The following is a 23,887-nucleotide window of genomic DNA, read 5'->3' on the forward strand; positions in this document are numbered from 1 at the left end:
ATAGAATTTTTTACCTAAAATAAATATTTCCTAAAGAAACATTTCAGGCTTATCTTTTACTACTTGGAAAGCTTGAGAACATTTGTCTTCCTTCAGTTTTATTTTCTCTCTCCTACTTTTTATATTTCTTTTGTCCCACTCTAAGCTACCTGCATAGATCACTCTCCACAAGTTGAGTGATTTGGTTATAGCAACAGAAAAGTTTATAGCAAAATGCATACATTTCTTTTTTGGAGAATCTTCTAGTTCTTCTAGTCAGTACTCTGAAACTTCCTGCAGGTTACCTGTGGGTATGTACTTCTTAGGGCCTTTTTACTTACTTTACATGCAGATCTATAATTTCTTGTATGACACAAACAACCCTTTGTTTTGCTGTTATGTACTTACAAAAGCACTTAAAATTTTCCTAGTCTCTTCAACTCATTCTTTTTCATATGTGTGTTTTTAAGTTAGAAAGGCTCACAAACAAAGATATTGCTTAAAATACTACTTTAGATTCCTTTCATTGGTAGAAACAATTCTGTTAGTTTGTGGAATTTTCAGAAGCTAGTGTATATTTACAACTTAGCTAAGCCTGAATTTTGTAAAGTTAATATATATATTTTAAAATCATGATTATTATAATAATAATTTTCACTTAAATTTAGAATACATTATTTTTTAACCACTGAAATTCAGTTTTTGAATTTCAAAACTCAAAAGCCTCATAAGTGGCATTACTATTAGTACTTGCTTATATTGTGTCTTCTCTGTTCTTCAGGATATTATAGTATCTATTGAAAATGTGGTGGTATCTCGAATAGACGCTGTAAATCTATGTTCTAGTCAACAATCTCACCTGGATTTCAAAGTCAATAGAAACAATTTGGAGGTGTGGACTCCACTTGAAACATATATCATCTACTCTCCAGACTTTAAAAGTCAACTTGCCATCCTGGACAAAGCAATGAAAGGAACAGTGGCTACTTACGTGGGTGGTATTCCAGGTATCTGATTACTTTTTTGTCAGTTTTAAAAATTCTATTTTTATTTCAGCTGATGCTACATTAAGTATAGAATTTTAGTAAAAAAGCATTGGGAGGGACAGCAAAATTCCAGTATTTGATATTCTTCTCCTGGCTGCTTGTACCAATGTTTTATTGATACATTTTTGTTTGATTATTTTTTAATGGTGAACAGTTTCAGTTTCAACAATTTTTTTACTCCATTTGACTATTATAGCTAGAAACGATATATCATTTCATTTCATCCACATAATAGTGTTGTAAGTTCAATAATTATTCTTCTATTTATTAATTGTTTATCTAACATTTATTCACTCATACTTAGTTTGTCCATCATTTATCCATTATTTATTTTTTTAATTTATTTTTTTTTTAAAGAAAGAGTGAGAGAAAGTGAGAAAGAGGGAGAGAGAGAGAGAGAAAGAATTTTAATATTTATTTTTTAGTATTTGGCGGACACAACATCTTTGTCTGTGTGTGGTGCTGAGGATCGAACCCGGGCCGCACGCATGCCAGGCGAGCGCGCTACCGCTTGAGCCACATCCCCAGCCCCTATCCATTATTTATTAAGAACATGTATCCCAGGTACTGGGAATAAAGTAAAAACAAATATATATTAAGGCTTTTGCAATCTAGTGGCAGAAACAGACATTAAACAACTGATTGAGAACATACCAATATAATTAAAATTGTGATCCCTTCTCTGAAGAAAAAGTATGGGTTTCTTTTAGAGTTTGAAAATGAGGTCTTGATTTGGTTATGAAATTAAGGAACAGTGTCTCTGAATAAGAGACTCACTGAATGTAAATGGAATATTTGAAGGATTAAATGAATTTATCCAGATGATAGGGATGAGGATCCATGTGTGGGCAAAGTGGGAAGGTGTTAATATCTTGAGAAGTACACAGATCTGTATAAGTATTGCATATTGAGCAAGGGAGATCGTATTGCAGGATGAGGCTATGAACTGGGCAGACAGGTAGAAGGCTTGTGCATACTTTATTCAGGGTCTTATATATAATGCATTAGAATCATTAAAATGTTTTAGACAAGGAAGGGATATATCAGTATTGTGACTTAAAAATTTCTCTTTAGATGAATAAATGGGAGGCAAAAGTGCCTACAACTGAGATGAGTTGGAGGCTATTGAGTAGTCCAGATGAAGAAGCAGTAATTATTGCAGAAGTAACCACACTACTATTTACTGGTGAAAAAAAAAACACTCTAAATACTGTTCAGAGTGCTTCAAATGTATTGACTTACTTAATTTTCAAAATAGTCAATGAGGTGGGAACTAGTTTCCCTATTTTACAGATTGGGAAGCTGAGGAAGCTGATGGGCTATAGTGATGTCAGTGGGGGATAGCATACAGTGAATAGAGATTTAAGCAAGAAATAAAATTAATTGGATTGAATGATTGAAAGACAGGTATAAGGATAACTTAGGTTTCTGAAATGAACAGTTGCATGGTAGTGACTCCATTTAGCAAAACTGGAAAAACGGGTTTATTTTGACTTAATATGAGAAAAAACAAAATTAGTACTAATGTTTTACTTTAAATGATAAAAAGAAGTGCTTTCTTTAGAAGCATTTTTCAGTACTATTTGCAGATTATTTTCATGGGAAAATTCTGAGTTTGATGTCTGAACTTCTAGTAACCTTCTTTGTACTGCTTTACATGTTCAGGGTCTTAATTTTGCATATATGAAATTTTATCTGAGGTTTTAAGGAACAGAAGTAAATGAGCTCCAAAACTTATAGGTAGGTAGGTAGGCAGACAGGTAGGTGGGAAGGAAGGAAGAAAGGGAGGGAGGGAGGAAGAAAGAAAGATAGATTGTATTAGGGTTTTCTAAGGAAGGAAGGCAGGAAGGAAGAAAGATTATATTAGGGTTCTCTAGAGGAATAGAACCAAAAGAATATGTGTACATGTGATTATAAAAGGGGATTTATTAGATTGGCTTACATAGTCATAAGTTGGATAGACCCACAATGGCCATCTGCACTCTGAAGAACCAGAGGAACCAGTAGCTGCACACTCCAAAGAGCTGAATTCTCAGAACAGTAAGGACAAAATTGTAGCCCCAATTTAGAGACTCCCTGAAGAATCACTGGTGAGAGTTCATGTTGGAAGAGTGAAGGAGCTGGAGTCCAATGTCCTGGGGTGATGACAGCAGCAACAGATGCACCCACTGAAAAAGAATCCAGTTTGCATCTGCTGAGGCTTCCTTTTGTCTTTTGTTTCACCTGGCCCCCAACCTATTTCAGGGTGGGTTCTCCACTTCAGTTTGCTGTCCTACATGCCAATCGTACTGGAAATATCCTCAGAAGCACATCTAGATGTCTCTTGATTCTACATATCTCTTAATCTAATCAGATTGACAATCTAGATTAACCACCATAGTTAGCTAGATGTAGTTTAATTAACATGGTTAATTGTTAGGAAGCATAATTGCAGATAATATGAATGAATTCTATATAGGAAACTCCCTGCACTCTTATTCACAAAGTAGCTGAATATAATTTTAAGAAATTGAACAAACAAGAAATTTAAAAGATGTAAAAATACTACAATTTCAGTGTCTTTGCAATAACACTAAGGACTCACTTCAATGATTAAGTATTGAAAGAAAGAAACAAGAAAAATTGAGGAAAACTGAAAATGAAGATATTAAGAGTATAAACTATGAGATGGCTAAATTATTGATATACAAAATAGACATTAAATTGAATGTTAATTTAAATTCAGTGGAAAATGATAATTCTGAGGATTTTTTAAAATAATGTTTTATTTGTAATTGGTGCAGAATAATTATATGTACTATAGGGGTAAGAGGTTTTTTTTTAAATAGAGAATAATCAATGATGTTGAGCCAGATTTGAAAGGGATTCTTAAAATATCCTGTGGATGTATAGAAAAGCATGGATTTTATGCACTATGGCAAATTATAAGTAGAAAATTTGAATTTTTTGGTGAAAGATATTGAGAAAGAAGTATAAGAGATACTGAATATCCACAGTGATATTTAAAATTCATGAAGAAGACATGACAAATAAAAGAGGAAACAAAGAGTGAAATGCTTTTAAAGTTCTTGGGAATCCATGGGTGTTACTTGAGTATTAAGTATTTAGTTTGATGGAGATAATGAAGTATACAAAGGCCCTGAGGTGAACCTAAATTATGCATTGAGAAATTAGTAAAATTGCTTAAAACAATATCATTATTACATGAAAGTGAATCTTCTATTATGACCTGCTCTTGCATGCTTAAGAAACTAGTTCTTTGGAAAATATAAAAATCTGCATTATTTTTTATTTTTCATATTTTGTACCTGCAATTGAACCCAGGGATACATAACCACTAAGCCACATCCCAGCTCTCTTTTAAATTTTATTTTGAGACAGTGTCTCACTGAGTTGCTGAGACTGGCCTTGAACTTAGGATCCTCCTGCCTCAACCTCCTAAGACATTGGGATTAAAAGCATGCACCACTGTGCCTGGCTAGAATTCTATTTTTGTCACAACAATAATTTCAAAAAAGGATTATCATGGTATGTAAAAAAGATTGGATATTTGGATGGAACTAATTGTGTTTATAAAATTGGAGGAACTCATGATATGCTGAATTCCATGTCAAATGTAATTATATATATATATATATATATATATATATATATATATGAAATAATATATATTATCATGTAAAATCATTATTAATTTCTCCTTTAGGATTAGAATTTAGTTGAAAATGGAAAGTCTGAATAGTTATTCTAACTGTAAGCAAATAAGATATAGAAAGTCTTGGACTAATAGCTGAATATTCTGTTTTTACAGATGTACCTTTCAATGCCACACCAGTGAACGCCTTTTATAATGGCTGCATGGAAGTGAAAATCAATGGTGTAGAATTGGATCTGGATGAAGCCATTTCTAAACATAATGATATTAGAGCTCACTCATGTCCATCAATTTGGAAAACATGAAGAATTCTTAAAACATCTTTTCTTTGCTGATAATGTATCTCTTTTCCAAGTATAATTATACTTAAGTCTCTATAACAACTGGCGTGTTTTATCTATGATGTGCAGTCTTTTGATTATTTTGTGGTACTTTGACCTTTTTGGAATTTTTAAAAGGTCTTTTTTTCAAGAATAATTCTGTTGTGATGTAAGTCACATTACAAAATTCTTCTGTTGCTGTCTAGAAATTAAATAATGAAACAAAAATTTTAAATTTTAATTTTTTGCTACACATGACATTGCTTCACTTTTTGTAAGAGTAAAAGTCAATTTTATCATCATTGAACTAGTGTTTAAATATCCATTTTTCTCAGAAGGCAAAGCAGTAAACTCAAACAAAACACATGTGATTAAATACCATTCACAATAGGCAGCTACTATTTTTTTGTTTGTTTGTTTCTTTTTCTTGAAGAAGAGGGAAGGGATAGTGGCTTACTGAGTGTGAATCAAATGGAAAGTCTTCAAACTTTATTCCAAAATAATTTCTCAGGGGAAGTTGTGGCTTCATCTTTCTCTTACCTGGATTCACATTTGAACCAGAATCTACTGATTTGAAAATCAAGAGGGACAAATTTTCATGAGAGCAGCACATGAATCTTCCTTCTTGGGGACTGGGTTCTGAAGATGACACATTAGATTACATTGGAATTGGTGTGCAAATCTGGGATGGGTAGGTACATTCCTTAAATTTGGCTGAATAAGTTATACAAGCTCTAGATTAGAAAAGACAGAAATATTTAGTCTTGAAAAGGAGAATAAATACATGTAGAAATTTATAGTTTCTCTTCAGGTCAACTCTTCATTATCATAATAATTTGTTTAAGTGTGATTGTTGAGGGGAAAAAAACCTATGAAAGCTAGGACATATTTTTAACAAAAGGATAACCACAGAGCAATATAGTAAATATCGTATCTTTGTAATTAAAGAAGGAAAGGTAAGATTGCCACATACTTGGTGGGAATGCATTTCAAGAAACAATTTTTTTTCACTCCTGAACCTATTATTCGTGTTGGATGTATATCAGATGTTTCATTGACATTTTAGAAAATAAATTGTTTTTCACTATTTTACATCACCTAAAGTAATAAATTGATGTACATTTTAAAAAATATGCATGAAGAATATCTTTATTCTAAAATTCTTTGAACAAAACAAAATTATACATTATACATCCAACTTTTCATGAAGCACAGTAGATCTTTAGTTGAATGACAGGTAAAGTTCAAATATTTGATGAATAGTGATGATTAGTTGTGGAGCTCAGAAAGGAAAGAAAAGCAAAAGTAACAATGGGTGTCTGACATCACAGAAATTATACAAGATCATCTTACTGGGAGAATTTTTTCTCCCTATTAGCACTGTATACTATGTGTGATGGATATATTGACAAGTGACTATTGATAATTATATTAGTATAAAAAAGCAAGGAAGGGTAAAAACTGAGGGAAATATGAGAAAAAGAAAAAAGAGCAGAAGAAAGTAAAAAATGTATTTCCTCTCTGGTAGAGTTCTCTGCTTCTCATTTCATAAGGCTCATACAAGTACAACTACAGGGATTAATTTCAATATCTGCTTCACATCAGAAGCAGAAAACTTCCTGCATACAATGATGTTCATAGGAGATCCAAAGAAATGTTTACAAATTTCATCTATTTTGAGATGCATTCACATATGGCTAGAGATAGGGAGGCTCTACTTCAACTAAGAATCTTTTATTTGATCATTGATCATGATCATTGCCAAGAAATATAAATTTACACTTTTAAATACTTGGTAGAAAAAAGTGATTTCTTGGCAGTCAACTGGGATGGATACAAGGTGCAATTTCAGTTTTGTGTAGTGGAAAACCCACGATGTGTGTGTGTGTGTATATATATATATTACATATATATATATATATATATATATATATATATATATATATATATTTACATGCAGCAGTGCTGAGAATTGAACCCAGTGCCTCACACATGCTAGGCAAGCATTCTACCACTGAGCTACAACCCCAACCCCAGAAAACATACTGTTACAGAGTCTTAGAACTTATCCTGTTTGCCAGGATAGTGGATCAGTAAAAGCAATGGTTAATAGGTGAGAAGAGAGTCTTTCACTTCAGTTCTCATCTGAAATTATAATTCCATGCTCAATTCTCCAAAGTATTTCCAATCATCTTTTCCCTTTATGATTATGGAACTGGTGTGTTACTAGAGAGAGAACTTTTTGTGTGTGTAAAAAAGTTTATTTTGTTTTGTTTCTTTTTTTTTTTTTCCACAAAAAGAATTTCCTTAATTCTTGACCTGCTCTGTGGTCACTAGGAGCTGAACCCATATAGAAGAAGACTATAGTGTTTGAAATAATTTAAATTTTTAAATTCTTGCTTGCTTCATAATTATCCCAGTTCTCCCATATAAACATCTTATATTCTGTTAATGTAAAACTGGAACAGAGGACCATCTTCTAGACCTATTCTCTAGGGATGCTAGTTCACTCAGAAACAAATATTTAGCAAGCACCTACTCTGTTGGAGTCTGTAAACAAGTCAAAATAACACCTGGCATTTTGCCAGGGGAATGTTAAAGTTCGTAAACAAGTCTGGATGGTGTCTGGCAAAATGCCAGAGGGAGTGGTTTGAAAAGTAACAAAAGCGAGCCATTAAGTGTGGAGATTTCTTATTGGTTCAGTGCTGTAACGAGTTTATGCTAATTAGATAAGCTGTGTGGAATGTATAAATACTGCTCCTGTCCTGCAATAAACGGCTTCCACTCCTGCTGTATCAACATACACAAGTTGTTCGTCACCCCCCGGTTATTTTGCTGCAGCCGGACTGTGGCACTACTCTATGAAAAGATAGTAGAAGTTCTGAAGGGCTAAACCCTAATGAATAGGAAATGACAATACCCAAGTCAGCCCTCAGAAATTTATAAGTTTTTGTTCTTTGAAGTTACAAAGCAGCTTTTGTCAGTTTGACCTACAAAACTGAAGCAATAAAACTTTTGTTCATTGCCCCTATATAAGAATAGGTTGTTCCTTATTAAGAAATAAAGGACCATGATCTCTTTTTTTAACAAAGTTGGTGTTATTTTATTTGGATCTTTATTTTGTTCACACATGCTAGGCAAGCATTCTACCACTGAACCATAACTCCAGCCCAAGGACTGTGATCTTTAACATAGGTTACCTGCTTCAAACTTTCTGAAAACTTTTGAAAATTGAATCTTCTCCTATAGAAGAGGCAGTGCTTAAGGGCTCATCCAGTGATAAATGGAGGTTCTGCTAGCCTCTGGCTGTCTTATGTTCATGTTTTCAGTGTGTAAACCTAAAGGGCAGTTACCTGGGCCAGGATCCTATGAAGTTTTTTTTGATGCTATTATTATAAACAATGCAGAACTAGATATTACTAAGTCAAATCATAGTGGGAAATTTTGAAACAAAATGTGAAGTTAAGACTTTCAGAAATAAATGGAACCGAACATAGGGAGATTTGGAACAAGTAGCAGACGAATGAGACTGAGCAGAATTTTCTGAGCCATAGTTCACTTCTTCACTGTTTTGGACTTGCCATTTTGTAGCATCTCGCTTATCTTGTAGATAACAATAGTATCCTGTGAACTTACCAACCTATTTGCCACAAAAAGCCCTCTCCAAAGATAATCCTACTTCCATGGAAAAGAAATAGTATAATAAAATTTTAAATTTACTAGTGCCAATGCCACTAAGTTATCTTTCCTGCTAAATTTTCAAACCAAGGGATCTGAACTGTTATTCCATAGCTGAGGTTTCCATTGTCCTCAGTTGGGAAAACCACTTGGTACATCAGATCCTTCCTCACATTTACTTGAAGACATGGAAGAGTGCGCCAACCGTCAGAGGAAGAATCTTATATTATTATCTGGAAGTTCCCAAACAATAAATATAAAAAATTTAATTTAAATAAAGTCATATTGAAGACTGGAGCTGATGATAAAGCATCCAATTATGTGTGCCTTCTTGAGCCAACTCAGCATGTACAGAGTGGCACAGTGGATGAACAACCATGGTCTTAGCTTGCCTTGTATGTGTACTCTCAAGTTGTATAACTGAGATTCAAAGCCAGGATGTCTGGCTCAAGAGTCCAGGCCCCAAATTTGAAACTTTACTCTGTTTCTATATTTTTTACAAGTTTTCCCAGCACTTAGTAAATGGTATTGTTGAAGTGAACAATTCCAACAAATCCAACAATTTTTGGATACTACTAATTCTATATCCAACTCTATATAACTGTTATTAAATCCATTGATAATATTATCATTTAATGATATAGAAAAGAAATGTGATATTGTTTAATTAAATTGTGCAGATGCTGACACTGATTCTCACTTATGTAATTAGATCTCTGAGCTAGATACTAATCTTGGAGAACAATGCAGAAAATGTTCCAGTCCAACTGTTACTATATCAAAGTCTAGGGAACAGTAGGCAATACAGATATGTAATCCAAATATGAGCCTGAGTTTGATAAGAGCTGTGAGAGAGAAATAAACATTTATAGGAAATTCTGGGGAGGATAAAATGAATTCCAAAAAGAAGCTTGATGAGGTGTTGTTTAAATTAGGTCCAAAAAGACAAAGTTAATTTCTATTAGTTTTCAAACTAGTAGTTTTTCAACATTCAAGTCTTCTCTTTCCAACCATTCCCACAATGCTTTTGGATTATCTCCCTCACTCAACTTACTGCACATTTTTTAAATCAGAATTCTCCTTTGCTATCCAATTGTGTGTAAAGCACAAATAACTAACCCTCCCTTTCAAGGGGTTTTGTCATTAAGTCAGTGGATCTCAACCCAGGCTTCTTGTTAGATTCACTGAACCCATCACAGATAAGTAAATCTGAAGATTCTCATGAAAAACTAGAGTTACAAACCACAGATCGATCTTCTATGGATATCTCTTTACTCCATGCACTCTCCTTCTTCTTTTCCTGGAACCAGATTATAATACAGAGAAATCATCTCTGTGTGACCTCCTTGATTGATGCAGAGCAACCCATTTCCTCTTTGGTGCATCAGTTTTGGATTTTCAAGAAGCAAATGCAAAGAGGGGATTAGACAGTTGGTATATATTGAAAAATTACTTGCATAATGATATGGACTCTTTCTGGTGATAGGACCATGAAGAACTATGTGGGATGATGTTAGGAACCATTCAACCAAACTTCAATGTGTGGAGACTTGTGAGAACACTTCTCATTACCTTCCTTTCCTTGGGCTGAACTCTTTGGATATGCAATGAAGAAAACTCAGTTTAATCGTTAGTTTTAAATTCTTGCTTGCTTCATAATTATCCCAGTTCTCCCATTTAGATAACCTTGTAGTTGCAATAACTGTGGAGGTATTGGGAAGGCAATACTAATCTATTCAACAATTATTTGTGAATCACATACAATAAGCCAAACACTACAGTTCTGGACATTTGGGCTCCATGACTGAACAAAACACAAATATGTATTTGGCTATATTAAAAAGTGCTCATGACTGGGCGTGGTGGTGCACTCCTGTAATCCCAGGTGGCTTGGGAGGCTGAGGCCAGAGGAGTGCGAGTTCAAAGCCAGCCTCAACAACTTAATGAGGGCCTAAGCAACTCAGTGACACCCTGTCTTTAAATAAAATACAAAAAAGGGATGGGAATGTGGCTCAGTGTTCGAGTGCCTCTGGGTTCAATCCCCAATGAACCAACCCAGAAGGCCAAAGTATATTCTATGGTTCTTTGTATATTTTGATAGATATGTTAATCAGGTTTTTATTACTGTGAAAAGATACCTGAGACAAAGAGGAGTATAATGAGGAAAGATTTATTTGGGCTCACAGTTTCAGGGGTTTCAGTCCATGGTTAGTTGACTGCACTACTTTTGGGCTTTATGAGGTAGAAAATCATGGTAGACAGTATATAGCGGAACAAAGTTGATCACCCCATGGAAGCTAGGAAGCAAAGAAACAGAAAGGGAGGAGATTTTAAAGAGAACAAAAACATAGTTTTTAAAAGGTATTATCTGAAATGTTAAGTATCTAGTTCCATGGGATTTATGAGGAATGTGGTATCTACTATATAAGTCAACTGTCTGAGACTAATAGAAGAATGCATCTAATATTTAAAAAATTGCATGACACACACAAATTCAAGATATACTGTTGTATATGCTAGGCTACTGAGCTACATCTCCAGACCTTTTATTAATATTTAATTTTTTTTCAATCTGAGGATAAAAATGGGATATCTTATTGCTTTTATTTTCATTTGACTGATGTCCAATGAGATTGAGCAACTTTGAATGTATGTTTTGGAATTTTGAATTGTTTTTTCAAAAGAATGGGTTGCTTATGGTACATTTGGCTGATCTTTCTGTTATGGTTTGCATAAGTTATCTCCATTGCCAAAGCTCCCATATTAATGCAGGAATATTCAGTTTAGGAATTATTAGATTATGAGAGCTATAAACTAACCAGTCCCTCCTAGGTTGAATGGATTATCTGGGTGGTAACTGTAGGTAGATGGGTCATGACTGGAGAAGAGAGGTCACTAGGTGCTTGACCTGCAGGTGTTCATCTTACCTATACCTCTCTACCCCCAATTCCTATCTGCCATGAGTGGAGCAGTGCTCCCCACCACATCTTTCTGTCATGATGTTCTGCCTCAACTTGGGCTGAGAGCAATAAAGTTGGTAAACCATGTACTGGAACTCTGAAAGCCTGAGACCAAAATAAATTTTTCCTCCTCCAAATTGTTCTTGTCAGGTATTTTGATCACAGCAATGAAAAGCCGACTAACAGACTTTCTTGTCAAAATTTAGGAGTTATCAAAGTGGATCAAGGAGCTAGATATCAAATCAGAGACTCTGCGTCTGATAGAAGAAAAAGTTGGCTCCGATCTACATATGGTGGGGTCGGGCTCCAAATTCCTTAATAGGACACCCATAGCACAAAAGTTAATAACAAGAATCAACAAATGGGACTTACTTAAACTGAAAAGTTTTTTCTCAGCAAGAGAAACAATAAGAGAGGTAAATAGGGAGCCTACATCATGGGAACAAATTTTTACTCCTCACACTTCAGATAGAGCCCTAATATCCAGAGTATACAAAGAACTCAAAAAATTAAACAATAAGAAAACAAATAACCCAATCAACAAATGGGCCAAAGACCTGAACAGACACTTCTCAGAGGAGGACATACAATCAATCAACAAGTACATGAAAAAATGCTCACCATCTCTAGCAGTCAGAGAAATGCAAATCAAAACCACCCTAAGATACCATCTCACTCCAGTTAGATTGGCAGCCATTATGAAGTCAAACAACAACAAGTGCTGGAGAGGATGTGGGGAAAAGGGTACTCTTGTACATTGCTGGTGGGACTGCAAACTGGTGCGGCCAATTTGGAAAGCAGTATGGAGATTCCTGGGAAAGCTGGGAATGGAACCACCATTTGACCCAGCTATTGCCCTTCTCGGACTATTCCCTGAAGACCTTAAAAGAGCGTACTACAGGAATACTGCTACATCGATGTTCATAGCAGCACAATTCACAATTGCTAGACTGTGGAACCAACCCAGATGCCCTTCAATAGATGAATGGATTAAAAAAATGTGGCATTTATACACCATGGAGTATTACGCAGCACTAAAAAATGACAAAATCATGGAATTTTCAGGGAAATGGATGGCAGTAGAGCAGATTATGCTTAGTGAAGCTAGCCAATCCCTAAAAAACAAATACCAAATGTCTTCTTTGATATAATGAGAGCAACTAAGAACAAAGCAGGGAGGAAGAGCAGGAAGAAAAGATTAACATTAAACAGATACATGAGGTGGGAGGGAAAGGGAGAGAAAAGGGAAACTGCATGGTAATGGAGGGAGACCTGCATGGTTATACAAAATTACATATAAGAGGTTGTGAGGGGAATGGGAAAATAAACAAGGAGAGAAATGAATTACAGTAGATGGGGTAGAGAGAGAAGATGGGAGGGGAGGGGAGGGGAGATAGTAGAGGATAAGAAAGGTAGCAGAATACAACAGTTACTAATAGGGCATTATGTAAAAATGTGGATGTGTAACCGATGTGATTCTGCAATCTGTATTTGGGGTAAAATTGGGAGTTCATAACCAACTTGAATCTAATGTATGAAATATGATATGTCAAGAGCTTTGTAATGTTTTGAACAACCAATAAAAAAAAAGAAAAAAAAATTTAGGAGTTATTTATTTATCATAAATATTAAGCATCTGGAATATTTTTAGTTTTCTTTGGCTTCCTACTATTTTTACCATTATTAAAAATTATAGTAATTGTCCTTCTTTGCACACTATACCTCATTTTTTTCTTACTTATATTGGCATGGCTTCTAAAATGTTATTGCTTAAAAACAGTCATCATTGTCTTATTCTTGTATTATTAATTATTGGGATTAATTTTAGTATTTCACCATTAAGTAGAAATTTCCTTTTTGTTTTTAAAGTAGAACATCAATTTATTTTAAATTTCTTATCAATATTGTATGGCTTTACAGCTTAAAATATACTAACTTAACTTATACTAACAGATTTCCTAATGTTGATTCATCCACTTATTCCTCAAATAAAGGTCATTATTCCTCTCCAGATGAGGTCATATTTGGAGGTACTAGAGGTAAGGACTTCGCCACATGAATTCTGGGGAACCTTAATTAAATCAATAACAGAATATTTTCTGAAACTGGGCTTTGGGTACTTTTGATTTTGAAAGGAACAATATAGAACAAATCAACAGACACTTAGATAGGGAGGCATCTTTATACATACTATGCAGTCATTATATCCCAGGTTTTTTCTTAAAGTGTTTTTTTGGCTTGATAAACTGATCTATGGATTATGTTAATCTTATATATGAGATAGTACGAAGGAAGGAGAAGTATTAGAAATTACCCATGGCTAACTAGCATTTCTAATAGGTCATTTAACAAAAGAAATAGATCCTGACTTGCTTGTAAATTATGTGAGGAGGAAGAGATATAACCTAGGAAATAATTAGCTATCATAATTCATTTAGATGTACTTCCTTCAAAAGCATTAAAAATTCTTCCTTTTTTCCTGAAATAATTACTTTAGAACATTAATATATTGAGGTTATTTTATTTCATTTTCAGATAGCTAATTGTGTGGTTTAGGAAAGTACAATGTTAATTTATATTTTCAAGTTGGCCTTCCTCTGTAGACCATATATTTATTCAAATAAAAATCTATACCATAATCTAGTAAATTATAGGCAACTATTGTACAATGCATTATTCTGTTTTTTTTTTATTTTAATCCCTCTTATTAAGAACAAATATAAGTCCTCTTTGGAATAAAACAGAATGGGATATTTAAATAACTCAAATATAGAATAAGAAAAAAATCAAGTTTAATTAAGTGATATTTCTGAAAGTATCTTTTATCTATTTTTATTATTGTTTTTAATTAATTTGAATAGAAACTGGAAGGTGTCAGGTCATTAGACCTACAAAAGTAGTCTCATGATCATGTACAATCAAGTCAGGAAAGAATATATACTTCACTATTATTGTAGTGATTCTCTATTACTCTGTATTCAGGGACTACTCAGTGATACTTAATGTTTGAGAAATACTTGTCTCTATTAATTGAATAATAAGATAAATAATATCTATCATATATGTTAGAGATGAGAATAGAAACTTAAAATACTTTGAATTGTACTAGTTTGTTAAAATGAACAAGTACCTTTCATTTTTGTTTTTATGACTGTAATGTTTTAGGTGTCAACACAACCACAATAAGAGACACCCAAAAAACTGGTGAAAAGTAGGATTTCTGAGTTTGTCTGTGAGGATATTTCCAGAAGAGAATGCCTTTAGAATCAGTGGACTGAGTAAGGACAATTTGCCGTCACACTATGTGTGGATATCATCCAATTGTGTGAAGGACCAGATAGAACAAAAAGAAGAAAGGCAAATTTACTTGCTGTCTTCTAGAGCTGGAATACCCTTCTCCTGCCCTTCAATAACAAAACTTTAGGTTTCTGGCCTTCAGACTCCGGGAACTGCACCAGTGACACCCTAGGTTTTCAGTATCCTTCCTGGTTGTCCATCCAGCCTATAGATAGCCTACAGTGAGACTTTCTAGCCTACATCATCATGTGAGTCAATTTCTCAAATCCTCTGATCTATGCATTCATCTATCTATCCATCCCTATACTTCATCCACTAATCTACAATCTATCTTATCTTTTTATCTTACTTTCTTTTGGTATGTTTCTAGAGAATCTTGACAAATAAATGTTTTAGATTTTCAAGTAGCACTTTGGATCTACCTTCTCTCCATGTAGGCTTACAGTTTAGTATATACAGAAAACCCATGGTAATTAGGAACAAATTGAGATACTTCAACCTGTCCTCGATTGTTTTTCCTAACTCCTACTTTTTTCCATTACTTAAAAAAAGCTTTAGTCATAGGACAAAAAGTAAATCCCCATTATAGATAAAATGGATGAATTCTGTGGTTAAGCCCCTTTTAAAAGCAGACTACTTTGCTGGCCATTAATTGCTTTGTTTTATATTCAAACTATCTGAAGGATTTCCAAGGTCCTTCAGAACATTTTCCCTACTTACTATTCCAATCTATCATCTCTAACTTCTCAGGATAGCTATTCTGTGGCCCTTTTATGGTGCCATTTAGTCCATTTATTTTCATTGTTTAGTTTTTGCTTATCATGTTTTCCATGCCACTAAGACAGCCTTATCTACCTTTATTCAGATTTCCCAAATCAATTCACCCATTCTCCTTTGTTGCACTTAAATACATTTGTATATAATTTCATATATGCTGTTTACTTTCAATATGTCTACCCACATAGATTAGGATATTTTTATGAAAGGATGAACATTATCTGGCCCCCAATGCTGTCATTTAGTAAGCAACACATATTTGTTGACTAAGTGAAATAAATTGTATTGGCATGTATTTGCTTTACTTCTTCACTGTCTATGTTGCAAACATTTAAGTGTTACTATTACTCTTTGAAAATCTACACTTGCTCAGGATAATCCCTCTGCCTCCTAAAATACCAACGACTGCACAAAATACTTGGAAATATTTGTTCATTTAAGTCATTAGGGACCAGTGAAAATCAGTGGAAGAAAGTAAAAAAGAATGAGGCATGTGAGTTTTAGTAAGCACATTTTTAGCATACCGAGATCAACTATACTATGCTTTATTATCACCTTGTCTAGAAAAAAATCTTGAAAATTAATTGTTTTGGAGATGAGTGCTTATACCAGAGCATTAGCAGGAGATAAGGGAAACTTTGAAGGCTTCTATGTTTGTGTTCTGTCTGTGAAGAAATAAGAATGACCCATCCATACTTAAGACCACAATAGGATGATTTAGAGTAAAAGCCATTGCACTCTAAAGACATATTACTCTGTTAAGAAAGATACTGACAAGCAAAGATGCATCCTCTTTTTCTTCTTATTCTTGGAATTTCATGTCCAAGGCAAAACATATGACTCATATTACCGCAGAACATCCCACATCCACAAATCATGCCAGAATTGTCTCAAAGGAAATCCTCAACTTTTATATCAGCCTGGACATGTCATTATTTTTCAAATACTCTTATAAAAGGAGTGTTTTGTCATTTCTTTGACATCCTTTCAAATAACTAAAATGAACCCTATTCAGTCACAAAGAAAGAAAATATAATTATTTACATTTAACAGACCTGTTTTATTCCCCCTGACATAAAAGGCTGGTATCCAACTACATTTTTTTCTTTTGTGCGTTTTATATTTTTGCCTGCAATACTGCTTTTTCTCCATGTCTCATTTTGATGATAAACTCATATTTCAGTCTTAATATTCTTTCATGTCAGTAAAGTCAAAACAGAACCATACCACATGCTTATTGTCGTTGAGCATCCCAACTTTTCTTCATTCCCGTTCTCACGCTAACCTGATCACATGCTTTGATTCTCTCATTTTTACTCATAGCCTGACATAAAATTCACTTAACATAAATTGTAGCCATTTTGAAGTTATTTAGTGGCATTTAATGCACTTAAAATGTGCTCTCTGATTCCTTTACTTCCCTCTAGTTGATGCCCTTTATTAGTGTTCTCTAGAGAGGCAAAATTACTATGATATATATATACAGATGTATGAGGGGATTTTTTTTGTTAGAATTGGTACATTAAGTTGTGGGGGCCCAAGCTTTCCTTGATATGTCATGGACAAGCTGGAAAACCAGGGAAGCTGCAGTGTAATTCAGTCTGAAGACCCAAGAACCAGTGGAGCAGATGGTGCAATTTCCAGTTTGAGGCAGAAGGCCTGAGAACCTGGGGAACCATTAGCATAAGTTTTGGAGTTCAAAGGCCAAAGAATCTGACATTGAGAGCAGAAGAAAATAGGTGTTGTAGGTTAAACAGAGCAAATTTCATTTCTTTTCTTTTTGTACTATTTGGGGCTTCAATGGATTGGAAGATGCTGCCCACATAGGTGAGAGTGGATCTTCTTTCATCAGTGTGCTGATTCAAATGCCAAGCTTTTAAAGAAATACTCTTAAAGATACACCAGGAAAAATGTTTTACCAGTTCTCTGGGTATCATTTACCACAGTCAACTTAACACATAAAGTTAACCATTGTACTCTCTTTTCATTTATATAAGAAACTTGTATTATTTGTTGGTGCCTGAGTTCAAACTGTGCCTCCAGCCCTCGGCAGATGGACTGATGTCTAAATTCCTTTAGAAGACAGAGGCTTCATAGCCTCACCATTTACCTCATTTACTACTTGCTACTTCTCTCTGAATGCATAGATGTGTGATATTTTTCCTGGCCAGGACCACCCTTCCCTATTTCCACCATTTGGTTGACAACCATGCCACTTGTGCCACAATATTCTGCTCACCTTGCATTTGTGCTTTCTTCCCTGGTCTATGAATCTAGGATTCTGCCATTCAAGGAAGGATTTTTGGTTTGTTCTTATCTCTCTGTGGCTACCTATTCTTCTTTCCTTCATCACTGCTAAACTTCTCAAGAAAGTAATCCATATTTTTTGCTTTATTAACAAAATTCCATATACAACCTAAACAACTGCCCAATGCAATGATTCCATAAAAATTCCTCTTATAAAAACCACTAGTGATCTCCAGTTTGCCAAACTATAGTCAATGTTATAGTTCTTATTGATCATTAACCCAAGTTTGATTGACACTTCTTGACCATGGCCTCCTATGCAATATAAACTCTCTCTTTCTCTCTTTTTATTTTGATTTTTTTCACTTTCCATGTTTTTTATTGGTGCATTATGCTTGTACATAATGGTGAGATTTGTTGTTATATATTTATACATGCACACAATATAACATATAATTTGTCCAATATTACTCCCCAACATTTACCGCTTCCTAACCCTGATCCTTTTTCTCTACTGATCTCTCTTCAGTTTTCAAGACATCCCTTCCACACACATACACACACACACACAGGCACACACTTACACACTTTATTTTCCTTTTTCCTTTCTAGTTTTCAGATATGAGAGAAAACATAGAATCTTTGACCTTCTGAGTTTCACTTATTTGGCTTAACATAATAGTCACAAAGATCCATTTTCCTACAAATGACATGATTTCACTTATCTTTATGGCTGAATAAAACTCCATTGTGTATATGTACTATATTTTATTTATCCATTCATCTGCTGATGGAAGTAGACTTCTTCCATAGTTTGACTATTGTGAATTCTGCTGCTATAAACATGGACATGCATGTATCACTGTAGTATGATGACTTTAATTCTTCAGGGTAAGATCTGGGTCATATGATGGTTCCATGCCTAGTCTTTTGAGGAAACTCCATACTGATTTCCAATATCAATTATACTAACTTACTATTCCACCAACAGCATAAAACTGTGGAGCACTCTTACTCATTTTTTTTTGTGGCTTGACTTTCAAGATTCTTTCCCAGTCTTTCAGGAAAAAAAAAAGTTTATTTTTAAGCAACTCTGGAAAAGTCATTGTATTTTTAAATTTTATTTTAAATTTTTTTTAAAAAAATATTTATTTGTTCTAATTATTTATACATGACAACAAAATGCATTTTGATTCATATTACACAAATGGACCACAAGTTTTCATTTCTCTGGTTGTACAAAAAGTAGAGTCACACCATTTGTGTACCAAGAGGTAATGACATCTGTCTTATTTCACCATCTTTCCTACTCCCATGTCCCTTTTGCCCCTTCCAAAGTTTCTCCATTCCTCCCATGCTCCACTCACTACCCCCATTATGGATTAGCATCCATTTATCAGAGAAAACATTCAGCCTTTGGTGTTTTGGCATTGGCTTACTTCACTTAGAACAATATTCTTCAACTCCAACCATTTACCTGCAAATATCATGATTTTATTCTCTTTTAATGCTGAGTAATATTCCATTGTGTATATATGCCTCAGTTTCTTTATCCATTTATCTATTGAAGGGCATCTAGATTGGTTCTACAGTTTAGCTATTGTGAATTGTGCTGCTATAATTATCTATGTAATTGATGTAGATGCATCACTATAGAATGCTTTTTTAAAGTTCTTTGGGTATAGACTGAGGAGTGGCATAGCTGGGTCAAAGAGTGGTTTCATTCCAAGTTTTCTAAAGAATCTCCCTACTGCTTTCCAGATTGATTGCACCAATTTGCAGTCCCACCAGCAACGTATCAGTATGCCTTTTCCCCCACATCCTCACCAACATTTATTGCTACTTGTATTCTTAATAATGGCTATTCTGACTGGAGTGAGATGAAATCTTAGAGTAGTTTGATTTGCATCTCTCTAATTGCTAAAGATGATGGACATTTTTTCATATATTTGTTGATTGATTGTATATCTTCTTCTGAGAAGTGTCTGTTCAGTTCCTTAGCCCATTTATTGATTGAGTTATTTGTCTTTTTGGTGTTAAGTTTTTTGAGTTCTTTATATATCGTGGAGATTAGTGTGGATCTGATGTGTGTGAGGTAAAAATTTACTCTCATTCTGTAGTGGAGAAGTCATTCTTTAAATGTAAATTATAGGAAACTCCATCTTCAGTGTTCTATTTATTTTATATATGTTGTGGGAGATTTTATAATATCACTGCATCTTCTATCTTTTCTTTTGGTAGTTTTGCATACTGAAAAGGCAAAATCAAAAGCATGGGAAAGACAACCTAAGTCTCCTGGAGACCTGGAAGCGTAACTTAAAATTTCACCCTAAGAACTAAATTATCTTGAAATTCTGAGTTTTATCTTACTTAAGGTAGATTCTATGCCAAAATAAATATTATATCTGCTATTGTTTAACTTTTAAAAGAACACATAAAGGTATAGCAAAGATATTTGATACAATAATTTCTCCTTGGAATTTTCTGTTTTTCTTTTCTTGAACCTGATCTGATCAATATTCTTCACCATCTCTCTGGAAACAGAGAATTTGTTTTGCATGAGGCAGGGAGGCAGGAATAGGGTAGCTTAACTTTTCCTTATTGACCTCTGATTTTGAGTTCCTACTACTCCTTCTGGTACAGTTCACACTATATATTATTTTACCATCCATCCCTAACAGAATACTATCATCCTAGATGTTGAAGATGGACTTTTTTTCCTCCAAATTTTCCCAAAGATAGCTGACACAATGAATTTGTAGGTATAGTAGACTTACTAAAGTGTTGATGTACTAGATAAAATGAAGCATTTCCTAATAAAGTAACCACAAATTGATTAGCCCCTCCTCTTCATAAAGTTTCCCAGTTATCATACCATGTTATCATTTTTATTTGCCCAACTACTTTGATCACAAAAGATTCTTTGTATTTACAATGAACAATGACAACCATTTCATTAACATCTTCCTAGTAACTGAATACTTTCAGCAATGAGTAGCTACTGTAAGTTTAGTCTATAAACTTTTTTCATTGCTAATACTTGAAATTACTTGTCATTTCTTGACAAGGATGGGTGGCACTAGAGGGATAATGAAATAGTGTGTCAAGTGAAATACATCAGAAGAAGCAGGAACCCAAAATCAAGAGGAGACTAAGGAAAGTTTGCACTATACCATTCCCAGCCACACACTCAAAACATATCCTCAGTTCCCAGAGAGCTGGAAGGAGCTCAGAGTACATGGGAGGAGGCATAAGCAAAAAAGATTTAAAAAGAATAAAAAAAGAAAAAATCCAAAGCCACACTATCTATCAGATATCTTAATTACATAGATACTTCTTGTATGACCTAACGCTTAGTCCAACCATTCTGTACTGCTAGGTCCACCCATTTTATGCACATTCTCCCATGTTGAGAGTTGAAACTCTTTGGAGATGTTGCAAAATATTTACCTCTATACTTGATGTCTGTTGCAATTTTACCTGTATCTTTAGAATATCCTCAATGTACACCTGAAATTTGAAAATTATTAGAGCCTGGAATTGCACTTTGTATTAATTTCTATACCTTCTCTTGTGATTTATGTTAAATAAAAGGATCATCATTCACTTGGACATTTTCTCTAAAAACCTTATTCGTGTATGCCCTTATGATTCTGTCTACCTTTGCATCCTTGTATAGCTTCAGTTGATCAGTAAGTCTAGCCAATTCTACCTCTAAATTATTTGAGGATTTGTTACCATAGTGACTGTTTTAGTTGGCTTTTTCTATGATGTGACTAAAAGACTTGGCAAGAACAATTAGAGAAGGAAAAGTTTATTTGTGGTCTTATGGTTTCAAAGATCTCAGTCTACCAATGGCCAAGTTCCTTGCACTGGGCCTGAGATGAGGCAGAATATCATGGTGGAAAGATATGGTGGAAGAAAGCAGCTCAGGACATGGAACCAGGAAACAGAGAGAGCTCCCCTCACCATGAAAAATATAAACCCCAAAGGCATGCCCCCAGTGACCCACCTCCTCCAGCCAATTTACCTAACTATACTTACAACCAGTTAATCCCTATCCATGGAATAATGCACTGATCATGTTAAAGCTTCTACAATCCAATCATTTCACCTCTAACCTTACTTGCATTGTCTCATACATGAGCATTCGGAGAATACATCATCTAAACCATAACAATGTCCTTGACTTTGGATCACATTCTCTCCCACCTGGGGTTTTACAGTTGCCTCTTAAATGTCTTTCTGCCTTAACTTTCTAATTCCCTTATGTCTATCCCCCTCATCTCTGTTATTTTTTTATTTTCTAAAAACAAATATTTATCAAGTTATTTTTGTGCTTTAAAACTGTCTTTGGGTGCTGACCACTATAGGGGTAACTTTAAATGTGCCTTATTCTTGTGTTTTTTGTCATTCTCTATAACATTCCCTTGCTTCCACCTGAAAAACTTCTATTTAGTGAGGAAGTACACATTTAATGATGCTTCTATGATATCTTTCACTAGAAAGAACAAACCATTCTGTCCAAATTCTGACCAGATATTTTTATGCTCTTGTATATTTTTGTTATATTATCTCCTAAGTATTTCTGAATAATGTCTATTTCTTTCCATCTTCAACACCACTATGTCTGGCAAAATTACCATCACCTCTCAACTGTATTGTTATAGGTGCATTCTCTCTCTTGCTGTTGATTCATATTTCCTTGTCTTCATCCATTTTCCTCACTGCAGCCAAAATTATCTAATTACTATTGTCTGGTTAAAAGTTCTCCATGGTTCTTAAATGATGATTGCCATTCTTAACTGTTCTCTATGAGGCCCAGCCTACATTGGCAGCCTTTCCTCTCTCCCACTTGTTGCTCTCTAATCCTCTGAATGATATTCAGTTTCTCAAATGATATCCACAGAAAGTTAGCACATATTGCCTCCTCATTCTAGAAATCCATCTTTACTTTATTTAGCTTACTCTGACTATGTCAGCAAATTTCAGCTGAATCACAATTTGTTCAGGGATGTCTTTCCTTCCCTCCGTAATAGACTAACAACCCTTATTATGCACTTGTATAATACCACATGCCTTTTATTCATCACTTTACTATTTGTATTAGTTACTTCTTTTTCTTTATTGATATCCTTCTGTCCTCCACCACTGAAGCAAAAATATTTCTACCCCTTTCTTTTTTTTTAATTTTTTATTGTTGGTTGTTCAAAACATTACATAGTTCTTGATATATCATATTTCACACTTTGATTCAAGTGGATTATGAACTCCCATTTTTATCTACCCCTTTCTTAGATCTCAAATTCCTGGAAGAGTGCACTCTCAAAGAATATATAAAGTTGTGCTAGTCAGTTTTTCACCAATGTGGCCAAAATACCCGATAAGAATATCTTAGATGAGGAAAAGTTTATTTGGGCTCATTTTAAGCTCTTGGTTGCAGAGGTCTCAGTCCATGGTCAGATGACTCCATTGTCTCAAGTCTGAGATGAGGCAGAACAACATGATAGAAGGCCACTTCAGAGGAAATGTTCTCACCCTAAAGAAAGCCAGGAATGGAGAGCCAAGTGCCAGACCCCAGGCAGGGCTGGGGAGAGGAGAAAGGGGAAACAGGGGAGCAAGTCACGCAGGGGGAGGAAGCTCAAGGCCTAGGTCCACTGACAGGTGTCAGGTTTCAGGCAGCGAAGGAGGCTAGGGGTAGGGCTGTGTTTCCCATAGGGAGCTTTCAGGGGGCAGAAGCCAGCGAATTCCATCCCTCTGCCACAGGTGAGTAGATCCTCAGAGAGGGATGGGGACCCAAGGAGGGTCAAAATCCAGCACTGTGTGGGGAAACCCTATGTGCAGAAGCGGGAGCGGGGGTGGCTTGGTGAGAGGAGAGCCCGGACCCATTGGAAGAGCCCAGGCTAAGAAGAATCAGAGAGAACAAGG

At 34.8% G+C, this 23,887-nt stretch overlaps 1 protein-coding gene across 2 annotated transcripts in view; it reads left to right on the forward strand.

Moving 5' to 3' along the window:
• Nucleotides 1-5,390, forward strand: part of Pros1 (protein S) — an 84,245-nt gene extending 78,855 nt beyond the window's left edge. For both annotated transcript variants that reach the window (XM_071615434.1, XM_027943178.2), the window contains exons 14-15: nt 761-986; nt 4,837-5,390. In XM_071615434.1, the coding sequence (XP_071471535.1) occupies nt 761-986; nt 4,837-4,985 (375 nt within the window). In that variant the 3' untranslated portion in view covers nt 4,986-5,390. The remainder of the gene's footprint in view (nt 1-760; nt 987-4,836) is intronic.
• The last annotated feature ends 18,497 nt before the right edge of the window (nt 5,391-23,887 follow it).

Source organism: Marmota flaviventris, chromosome 8 (genome assembly GCF_047511675.1).
Source record: "Marmota flaviventris isolate mMarFla1 chromosome 8, mMarFla1.hap1, whole genome shotgun sequence".
NCBI classification, from domain to species: domain Eukaryota; kingdom Metazoa; phylum Chordata; class Mammalia; order Rodentia; family Sciuridae; genus Marmota; species Marmota flaviventris.